This window comes from Molothrus aeneus, chromosome 1, assembly GCF_037042795.1.
Source record: "Molothrus aeneus isolate 106 chromosome 1, BPBGC_Maene_1.0, whole genome shotgun sequence".
Lineage (NCBI taxonomy): Eukaryota > Metazoa > Chordata > Aves > Passeriformes > Icteridae > Molothrus > Molothrus aeneus.
Genome location: NC_089646.1, coordinates 112,099,097 through 112,111,173, shown reverse-complemented (window position 1 = coordinate 112,111,173; position 12,077 = coordinate 112,099,097). Strand labels below are relative to the sequence as shown.

Below are 12,077 nucleotides of genomic sequence, written 5' to 3'. Positions count from 1 at the left end.
GAGAAAAACATTTAAATGGAATGCACATACTATTTAAATATAAGCTTGAGAAGCCACCTGTGGTTTTTTTGCCGGGCATAGAACAAAATAATTGGTTAAAGTAATATATTCACTCCCTGTAACATCTTCATCACATAAAAATATGTACAGGTGGAAGCCGAAACATCGCTGTAATCATTGGTCACTTGTATTCAATTTAATAAATATAAAGCAAAGGCCCTTCATATTTGTTTGTTTCATATTTGATTTGTTTCATATTTGCAGTTGCATTTCCATGACTCCTCTTGTAATAAAAAACTTTATGACTTTTTTTGCAGATATCTGGAGCATCTCAAAAAAACTCATTTCAACACCTCAGAACACTTCATGGAAGTCACTAATAACATTAATACAAATGAGATCTGAAACAGTAGAACAGGTATCCGAATGCCAGGTCTTTTTGTCTCTTTAGCAGAACATTTCTTTGTGAATGGTCCTCATTGAAATGATAGTCACAATTCTGTGGACATTTACCCATAAAATGCACCTTACTAAAGGTTTTGAGGATTAAATTTAATGTTCCTTTTTTACTTTCTAGAGAGAGTTTAGGTTATTCAATCATTTTGCTTGCACAATGTTTTGATTACCTCCCTCCTTCTCTATGAATGGGAACCCTCAGTTTATCTTTTTCATAATGCATGTATTAGAAGAGAAACATTTTTTCCTTTCTGAACAAAATAGTAAAGCAGAGCAATGGACATTAGGAGTTTGTCTAAATCTACACAGCTGCCGTAGTCTGGTATTTGAGTGAAAAAATATTAAACAAATATATATTTAGAATCACCCAGTAAAACTTCTTCCCTATGCAATAATAATGGTATAAAAAGATTATCATTTTCCTCAGGTACATCTGCACCTGGGAAGGGAAAACAGCAGCCACAATAAATGGGAATGCAAAGAGAAAAAGAAAAGCAACAAATAGTTTTATTTGCACCCTTTATTTTCAGCAATGAATGAGTCCATTGCTAATGCAGACCAAAACATTTTCCATCAATCTGACTTCCCCGAAGCTGTTTTTTTCACACAAATTATTCCACAAGTTAAGTAGTCTAAATGCTCCAAAATGGTGTGGAACACTTCCTAGGAGATGAGAGAATCTCAAGAAGCATGGATTTTAATTTCTTCTCAAAACCTGAGAGACATTCTCATTAGGTTTTAGAACTTCAGGGCATTGCAAACAACTACAGAAGAAGGGAAAGGGGTAAAGAAGGCTTATCTGACTACAACATTCAAAAATACAGAAAATCCCCAGCTGCTAAGTTAAAGACATCTACATCAGCCTATTTTTGTTGATCTTTCTCTTTCATGGCAAACTTGGCTGCAGAAATGTATGTGGACTTTTCTCATCCTGCTTGTATATCCACACTACGTACCCAGCCTTTCAGTTGTGCTAAAACAACTGTTCATGGGATTGCACTGTTTATAAAATCAGAGAACTAAGTTAGGTTAAAAATCTGCAAAAATAAAATCTACTCTGTAGCATAGGGAGTAAAGTGTCCTATTTGGTCATGGTAGGTAATACCAGAGTAGCCACCCAGGAATATGGGAGCTACAGTACTTAGGCTGCAGGAGGTAAGTATTTATCTGCTTCAATTAAGCAATATTCCTGCTGGATTAATCCCACCAGACAGTATGGACGAGCCCCCTGCCAACAGCATTGGCAAGAATTTTACGTGTAGCTCTATGGACAGCACAGAGAAGAGCCTCTGGAAGGAGAAGCACAGCCTCAGCCCTGTGCTGTCCCCGGAGATCCTTTGGCCAGCAGTGAGGCAGATGGCATCAGGCTGCAGGCTGAGTAGCACAGAGAGCTCCTGTCTCTCATGTCAGGGTGACTCTACCAACCTGTAGGCTATTATGCTAAAGTACCCTCTTGCCATTTCCTGTTAGAAGTGAGTGAGGTAAGTATTTAATTCAAGGAGATGGAATTACCCTCTGGAGATATCTGCAGTCTTTATATAGTTAATGGGATAGAAGTAACTGCCTATGTTAGGAGGATGAGTTCACTTCCTTCAACTCTTAAATACTTTTAATATCCCTTTATTATATTGGGAGAGTGGGTGGAGAGGATCTTGCTTTTTAGGAACAAACAGCTACCATTTCTGTCACATTACTTAATTCAGCTAAAGTAGAAAGTAGTTATAAAAAGAGAAGTCTAGTTCTTTGGCAACCAGGTACCAGAGAAGAACTGCTGAAACTCCTTTAACAATGTTAAATCGACTGAATTATGTGAGAAGCACCAGCATGTTGACACACCACAGGAAGTTTTTCATCCTTTTTATTACTTTACAAAATTGCTTTAGGAAATAAACACAGTGAAAACAATATTTTCTGCTAGGCAGGTAACAGATTTTTCCCTGGAGTAAACAGCCATAAACTTGTGTTGTTTGTTCACCAACAGACTAATAAACACTTTTGGAATTTGGACAGATACTATTTTACTTTGGTTTTTTATCAAGACTTGTCATCTGTACAAGCAGAAAACTAATGAAACATGCAAATATATCACATCTACATAGATTTGTTGTACAACTTTAAATCTACCTCTGAACAACATGATCTATTATTTGAATGGTCAGTGTATAATGGGAACAGTGAGCTAAAACGACACTTTTTACTGTTTGTGTGATTTCAATGCATTACACTGGAAGAGAAGTAAAATATCTATCAGTAATTAGAAAAATAAATAAGGTTTTCCTTCTAACTTTTAAGAAGTAGCCTTATGAATACAATTGAAATTATCATGTAATTATCATGTGGATAAGCTGAATTGTGTATCTGTATTGACCTTAGACTACTATTCTGCTAATACAGCTAAAAGTAAGTGTAAGTATTAACACAAATCAAATTATCCTCCAGTTGCATTTTATGTTGTATTTTATGAACTGAACTATTAAGTAGTCACAGGTGAGATGGACAGGCATTCTTTAACTGCCTGGTTGCCTTCTTCCCAGCAGTATTTTATGATTTCTCTGTTCTTTGTGTCTAAAAATTAGTGACTGTCTTTCCTATCACAGGAGTTCTCATATAAAAGTAGAATTCAGGATCCTGTTATTTAATCTTTAGCACATAAAGTGCTCTCTTGACAAACTACCCAAACATAACTGGTAATTGGCTCATAAAAAAAGCAAAATTGGGGAATAAGAATTACATGATTACATGCATCAAATATAAAAATGTATATCTATTTTAATATTTGTCAAATATATGTGATTAATAGCTTCTGAGACATTATTTCAAATAGTAAAGGTTTGCAGGCTTTATTTCAGAAAGAGATGGAGCAATAAAAAGTTGTTTCAATACAATTTTTATAGGCAAAACCTGTCTCAAGTGATTTCATAAATGCAGTAAAGAAAAATTTCCTTTGATTTCCTTTGTACTAGAGTTCCTGATTAATATCATTAGGCCTTTTTGTAGATGGCAAAATTGTCAAGAAAAAAATGCCTTTTTGTAGATGGCAAAATTGTCAAGAAATTTGTAAACAATTAGAAAAAAAGGAGAAAAGCAGAAACCTTCATACACTCATTATGAACTGTTCAAAAAGGTATTAATTCCCAAAGGAAATTTATAGTTTTTCAGTTCAGTAAGTCAGAGAGTACCATGCACTAGGAAATGAGAATGAAAGAAGGTACTTCATCCTCAGTTTTTCAAGCCTGACTTCATGACCTCAATGACAGCCTGAAACAAGTTTTGGATGTAATTATCTCATTCTCTGAAATAAAAAAACTGGTGAGAAGAACCAACAGAACCTTGCAATCATGTTGGTGCCCACATATGTGATCAACACAGCTATAACTTCAGACATTTCAGACTTCCCCCACAGGTGTTTGCCACTTAACTACCCAGGTATTTTTAGGAGATAAAGAACTTGTCACAGACTTTCAGAATACCTTCTGTTAACAGAGAAATGGCAAGTCCAATGGCACTTTGGGGCTCATTTCCTCTGCAGCTTAGTGATCATTTGTTGTTTTGCCTCTCTGGGTTTATTTGCTCTAACCTCTTAAACCTCTCCTGGAATGGCTGGAATCCCTCTCTTCTAACCCACACCTCTGCCTCTTCCTCTGACTCCATTCTGTTCCACAGGCAAATATAAGCTGTGCACTACTTGAATGCACTTGCTCTTCATGGCACCTTATGAAGCAAGACAACCAAATGGAGAAAGTGCTTTCAACACATTAGGCTACTAATAAGGTATACCCTGAGGTGTTTTATAGCTTTTTGAGTGCATTTAAATTTCTTTTAATTATTTTTATCTTTTAATTCTCTGGTTGCGGAAGAAAGGCAAAACTTCTGATGTAGCCACCTTTAAAAATATTTTTATAAAGTGATTAAGAGGAAATGGATGTCAAAACAACATAATATTGCTTTAAATACGAATAATTATATTTGTGTCTGTTGTGGGTTTTTTTTTAAGATAGCAAAAAGAAGCAATACAAAAAGAAAGGTCATTATTGCCTAGCCTCCCACTTCCCAGTTGCTATTTTATCAACTGCAGTTTGTGATTCAACAGCACTTTTAACACATTCTCCCTGAAAATAAACCAACAGTGGAATATTGAACATTTTACTGCACAACAAAAACTAGGTTACAGTAGCTGTAAGTCTCCAGCTGCTACTGAAAGGGCAGCTTGGCATTTTGGCATGAAAGGGCAACTTATAATGAGTCCTTTCTTCTTCCCTGCATTACCTCTCTGCAAACCCCAAATGGCTCACCCTTATTCCCAGTTAGGGTCCTATTTCCTTTACTCTTGTCATCATTTTTTGCCACTTAAAACCAATCAAGAGGTGTTGTTTGGTTTTGGTTTTTTTTCTCCTTAATGACAGGCTTCTTGTTACCTTTCACCAGGGTGGAATGTTGAGAGCAAATGTGACATTCCTCCAAAGTGTCTTGTTTTGATCTGATCAAACAGATCACAGTTTTTATTATAATGTGTTAACTTAAGCCTTCAATAATAAAAGAATGAGGGAAGAGAGTCTCAGATCTTCATACAAATCTGCAGAGAACAAAGAATATATTGAATATTGTTTTGCTTTAATTTAAATACTAGCAAAAGGCTAAAATTTAATTTGACTCCATACAAAAGTGGATGAATCAAAGTGCAGGGATTCTTTATTGAGTGAGAGAATCATATATAAAACTCCAAAAATATTCTCTCTGCAAGAATGTTGCCTTTTCTTTTTTAAGATTTACATTAAACTGGTAAATTTAAAAGGAAAGGCTTTTGATTGTATTGTCTTTAGGGACATTGCTTCTCCTAAATTGTATTTTAGAGTTCTATACAATATGAATAGAGATGTTAATATTTTAATCAGAAATTAAAGACCACTGCAGAAGTTGTTCACTTGTATATGGCAAAACAAAAAAGATACTATTAAAAATAACATGAATAGATGTAACATTTTGGAGAAGCAGAGAAAGAAAATTTAATTTACTTTGAAAACCTATCATGAGTACTTGAAATCTACACCATATATTCCAAAGCAATCCTGCAAGACTGCATGTCTTTATGATGAATGCTGTCACCATAATCAGAGTGTGTCATAACAAATACTCCAACTATGAAGACAGAAATTTCTTGTTACAAATTTCCCAGATAATTCTGGAATAAATATTCTTGAAGAAATATTTCTCAAAGAAATATTCCTTTCTTGCACTGTTTTCCTATTTGTCTCATTGTCCTTTAGACTCAATTATATTATAGAAATGCAGATGAAACACTGGGGAAACAGCAATACAGTTTGGCAAGACTTAAATTTCTTTGCAGCTAAATCAGTACATTTAAGAAGGTGTAAAATTATCTACAATTCTTTAAACAAGGTACAAATAAATAGTTTGTAAAATAAGACAAACCTCAAATTGCCAAAAATATAAGTAAATATCAGACAGGGCCATATGTAACACTTGATAGAACTGACATAGAGACAAATGTGGTTTTAATTGTGCACCTGATAACAGCTGCATTTAAAAAAAAGTGAGGAAAAGTAGGAGTGATTTATGTTATGTAATCCTGCTGCTGCACTGACTACAGTTATTCATGTAGATCTACACGCCTTAAGAGAATCATAGATGGAGAAAGATGGCAGCAGTATGTTACAGGTGTATCAAGTTCTGGTTTTTAAATTTTCCAAGAAAGACCTTAATATCAGTACTGGAATGACTATCTGTAAAATCTTCCATTTACAAGGTTGAGAATGGATTGCAGAACAAAACTCAGAGTCAGAACACTGTGACCACCTGAATAGCTAATACTGCTTTAAAAGGTGTTGCATGTATATTTACTTAATAAATAATATCCAATTTATCTGAGTATTTGTGTCATGAGAAATGTGAATCATGTATGCAAAACTACTCTATTAGTAATACTTTATAGACTTCCTATAATTCTCTATTGTTTTGGCATTCATTTTATAATGCTTTCAACTTCTAAATTACTGAGAGTATTTGATTTCTGCACTACTACAGAATATAATGTAAGAGGTTTGATACTAATGCTGGTGTTTTTTGATTTGCTTGAAACATGCATAGCTGAGCAACCAAAAAAAGATAAGTATTATTGTAATCCACAAATCATAGGACATTTAAGAACATATAATTCCTGAAAACTCAAAAATTACTAAAATTGGAGCTGTCTGATTGGCTTGCCGTTGTATTGTAACTAAAAAACTAAAATATTCAATCTGTTTACTTCACATGAGTGTTATTTATTTATTATGTAATATAACATTCTACAGTATGTCCTTACTGGTGGTAGTATCCATCAGAAAAAAAGAAACATGTTCTACTAATTTATTTCAATAATTTGCTTACGCTGAATATAGTTCTGTGATATTTTATTCTTCTTACAAGTGGAACAGATTGTATTACTCTAATCAGTTTTTTTCACTGTTTGTCTCCTCTTTTTCACTCACTGTTTGTCCTCCTGTTTTTCACTCTTTGTCTCCTCTTCTACCTAGTGACTTAAATAATCCCTGTACCCAAACTTCAACATTTTAAGATAAGATATTATCATTTTCTTTTTTCTAGTGGAAGTGAAACAATTTTTTTTTTTTTTTTTTTTTGGTCTTAGCAGCAGTTTCTTTCACTAGGCACTACTTTCTAAGCATACCAAAAAGTTCAATTGAACCTTTAAACTCTTCAGAACAAAGGCTTAGGTTCTGCAAAACACACCTATTGGGCCAATACCCAGTTTGTAGACCTCTTCATGCTAGCTTTCACGCTATTTCTGTGCTTCTACCATCAACTATGTGTGCCTCATTAATTTCACAAATGCTATTTTTTATCCAGAAAAATGCAATGTAATGGCGTAAAATGAAGTTACTGTGAACTAACTCTCGTAAGATCTTGTGGATATTCTCAAGATAAGGTTAAAACTTTTTGCCACCTCCTGCTTAGAAACTTTACCTCAGCTGCCTGTCATTCCTGTCTGACAAAGTTCATGTTGTTTCTTTGCTGTCAAGTGCTAGCTCCAAGGTAAAAAGCATAAATGTGTAGCTGTTGCAGTGTTTTTCAAAGAAATTATGGAAGAGGAAAGGGAAAAGAAATATTAGTGCCTTCACTATAGAAAAATCTACCACAGAAAAAGCAATGGGCAAGTGACAAATACTGAGTTGTGAGGATAAATCCCCAAAAATTCTATGAAGCTATATCATAGAAGTTGCAAACTCAAATGTATTTTTTTTATTATTCTTTTGTTAAAAAGACCCAAAATGTCTGACTTCCATTGTACTAAAGCCATTAAAAAATTTGCCTTTAACTTCCTGATAATTACAGCACATGAATTAGGGATCTATTGGCAACTGGTGGTTCTTTATAGAGCACATGGTTTTGGATTATTTTCTTAGACTCTTCCAGAGTGTGCTTTCTTTAAAAGCTACATGACCCATTGGATACTGTCATCCTAAAATTCTGAAACATAAGGGATGTAAAGAACAAGAAATCAGTGTCCTGTCAATTACCACCTAATTTAATACAATTTAAAAGTTCATGGAAAGGCAAATAGTTCATAGCTGAATTGAACAACTGAATTGAAAATTCCTACTTGGAGCATTAGCAAGAAAAGAAGCAGCAGCTTGTTCCCTTTTTAAATGGCTTTTGCCAGCCATCCAAATTGGCAAGAAAAAGATGTAGAACCTCATCAGTTCATAGAGGATTTAGAGTTCCCAAGCCCAGGTTCAATTTAGCATATTCAGATTTCAGCACATTAACTTCAGTATCAGGATTGCTTAGACGAAAAGTTCTGGTTTAATATAACCCTTCTGGTTTTTGAGGGTACTGATAAAACTGGCAAATTTTTAATACAGGTGCAATTCAAGTGACTAAAGTTGGAGAGGAATCCATCTTCAGAAATGAATAATCCTTATAGATTCATTAGTTACAGTGTGATATTCAGTCACTTCCAACAGTGCATTTTGGTTGCATGTCAGTATACAACCCCATTCATGTTGTGCAATTTTAATGTATTTCACTTTACATGAAATATGAGCTTCTTGGGACCAAAAAAATTAAAATTACCAGTATCACTCTCAGTATCCTTAAAACACTAGAGGATGCCTGTGCTAACCTCCCGAAGATGAAGAAAAAGAGTAACTACCTGAGGTTTGTCTGTTAAAGATAGTCTGAAATAAAGTAAACTACATCAGTCAGCACATGGATTTTTTTTAAATCTCTTCTTATTAGTCAAAATATAATTTCTATATCTCTGCATAAAAAATTTTAACTGTCTTTTTGCATAATAATATGAGTTCTAGCTTGTATTATACAATGATTAGTAGTATAACCAATGCAGGAAAAATGTGTTTGCTTGCAGACATCATCTTCCAGACTCCATTCAGTTAGCAACATTGCCTTTTAAAAATGATGGTCATGTCAAGGCATTTGTATTACCTTCTACTTCTGCATTTCTGTTATGGCTTTGGTAGATACTGGCTATACTGCTGATCCTGCAATTCAGTTGTGTCACGCTTGTGTCGGATATGGACATGCTTGATCATGAGAGAAGAGTTTTTTTACAATATCCTTAGAAAAACCTAATTGATTATAGTTATAGGTTCAACAAGGTATTTTGGAGCCAGGGACCTATATTCACAACTATTAGATATATGTGGCAACATAGGACTTGTTATTCTGATGGTTCAAAACCATCAGAATGTACTCAAACCATTTTTGGGATTTGAACTATCAGTTAATTTTTTTCAGGCAGTCTGTGTGTGAAAAAAGTAAAAGAATTCATATTTTATGACTCAGACTAGTATACCACTTTTTTTTTTTTTTTTTTGGTCAAAAATATCCAGGCATTTCTTTGGGAGATTTACTCAGAGAAACTCGCTTTGGCCCCTCAAAGACACAAATGACAGGTTATCAGGATATATATCTATCTCCTTAGGTATCAAGTATGAACTCACCACCCTAGGGTCCTTTACCAGTCAAAGGAAAGACAGACATGTCCTGAGGGAATTGATTTCATTATAAAATGGACATCAACAGTAAATAATAAGATTCACTCTGGATTTTCTGCTTGAAGACATCTAAAGTTAGGCAAGAGAAATCTCACCAAAATGTACAGAGCCCAGATTTGATACAAGGGTAAAGGAAGTGCTTTCATTAACAATCTAGCTGTTACAGTCCTTTTCTGATTCTACTTCCTTTTTTTTTTTCAAAAGGTAGATAGCTATGAGAAACATCATGTAAGTAAATATTTCTGTGAGCTGCATGGTATTTTAATTAAATAAATTATTTTCTGTAACCTCTAGATAGGAATGAGAAGTTAATTGAAACTAAAAATTGCTCAATTTACCCAAAGAATTAGAAAAAAATCCTTAACTGTCTTTGTTTCTTTGGCTCTGGATGACACAGTAAGGGAGAATGACCATGAGTAAATGCCTCTCTCAGATAGGAAAAATGCTAACATCAACAGTGTGTGGATGTCATTAGCCATCTTATAAAGAAAAAAAAACAAAACAGGGACCTCTAATCACATCTAATCATTCTTCTCTGTAATTTGGGTTTTTTCCCTCTCTGTGTTCGTAAGGTTTCTTATATTCACTTATCACTTATGCTGTCAAAAAACTAATTCTTTCTGACAACTGACAATTTAAAAGAAAAGTATATTACAGGAAGGAGAGTGTCATTGTTTTCCAGAAATTTGTAAGAGCTATGAACAAATAGGACAATTCTAAAAATAGACCCATGGATAATTATCATAAGCCCTAAGTCTCATGGCTACTTTACTGGATGTCTTTGAGATAAAGTAAATACAAAGACTGGCATAATAGCTGCATAATTTAGGCTATTTACCTCTTATAAAACATTAGATTATTTTTTCTGTATTTTATGGAAACCAGTGTACTGTAGTCAGAAAAAAATCATGTAATAACATTGCATTGCCAAAATTCAAGTTATGCTAAGTAACCATAATTATAGTCTCATCAGAGCTGAAGTGTTTCAAAACACCTGTTAAATTTAGGTGCCTCTGCCTAGAGTTACAAGCAAATAAATCCACTGATTTAAGTAGCAAGAACCATTAGTAAACTGAAGTAAAGATGGTAAGAGAAAAAAACCAGAAGCCTCAATTGTCAGGGTGCCTAGTGAGACAAGAAAGGTTCTACATAGCAACAGCATTTTAAGTATGAATAAATAGCCATAAAGTTCGCTGGTACTGCATGGAAGCTTGCAGATGGCAGATGAATTCATGTCTGTCATGTTTTTATAATACAATGACTTTTACATATTGCTGCCAGATGGAACACAGTTTTGCATCTTGATTATAAATCTCAAAAAAATACAGCTTCCTTCAATGTGTTCCCTATATTTGAAACAAAAGCAAATTCAGAGACAGATTTGGGAAGCCAAGGCAGATTTAAGGAAATATAAATTAAATCCTCAAGGGCTTCCTTGTTATAATTCAATTCAAAATAATGGAGCTCCCCATGTGTTCTCAGTTTTTTAGGAAACCACAGAAGGTATACAGGTTCCTACACAGGGAGAACTACACGTTCATTTTTAAATGTAAATACATCCCAGTCAAGTCCAGAAGACCTCTTAATTGAACTTAGTATTTGGAAAAATGTTTACATAACATTTATTCCCGCTTCAACAAAAAGTGGTATCTATCCCACAAGCTCAGATGGTAAGAGTGCAGTGCACGAAGCATAAATGCATTTAATCATTGCTGATAATGAGTATCTGTATGTACACCACAGAAGTACCTTGCCTTTCCCATCACGATATCTTGACAGACCTAAAATCTAATTCAGATCTGGTTATACCACTTTCTGGAGAGATGCACTATGAAGAAAGTACAGGATTTTTGTATTTTATATGTATTCCTGCATCACACCTGGCTTCCTCCTGTGCGTCTGGTCTTTACTTCTAATCCTAATTGGTATTGCTACGAAGCGAATAACTCTGATAGCAAAAAGTGAATTATGTGACTGCAGGGAAGAATATTTTCCTATTCAATGGTTTCTCACAGAGTCTGATTTGACAACAAACTTGAGTTGACTTCTCTCAGACAGCCTCAAGCATTGTTTATATGCAGATAATTCGGTGTGTGAACCCATTAGGCTTTTATGACAGTTATAATCAAATATGATTGGGAAACCTTCTGGCTTACTTGGATCCATACTTACATTGTGCTTTGTGAGGTTGGAAATGTTACTTGCTATTGCTTGTAGCCAGTCAATACAGTCTTCAGCAGAGAGACACTGAATTATTCCACTGCAAACCCCATCCACAGCAATTACTTGGAACGCATTTTGCCTATAGACATATCATAACAGATCAGGTCAGAAGAAAATTTTATCTTTTCTAGCATATCATCCTAACAATACTTGTAAAAATGCTTTTCTTTCAACTACAACGAAGGTCAGCCAGTGAACACCGATAAAATGCTGGTTCTCCTGTTTTATAAATACCTGATGTATTAAAACAATCATGCTAAAAGGTCAGACAATGCTAAGCTTCCATAAGGCTATAAAAAAATTCCATAGACCAGCTCCACAGAATCTTGACCAGCAGGCTGTACAAGCTCAGAAGCCGAACAA

The 12,077-nt window shown here is 34.5% G+C and overlaps 1 protein-coding gene across 2 annotated transcripts in view; it reads right to left on the bottom strand.

The window, feature by feature from the left end:
• Positions 1-12,077, bottom strand: part of SNTG1 (syntrophin gamma 1) — a 320,654-nt gene that overhangs the window by 86,008 nt on the left and 222,569 nt on the right. For both annotated transcript variants that reach the window (XM_066563043.1, XM_066563052.1), the window contains one exon: positions 11,664-11,793. In XM_066563043.1, the coding sequence (XP_066419140.1) occupies positions 11,664-11,793 (130 nt within the window). The remainder of the gene's footprint in view (positions 1-11,663; positions 11,794-12,077) is intronic.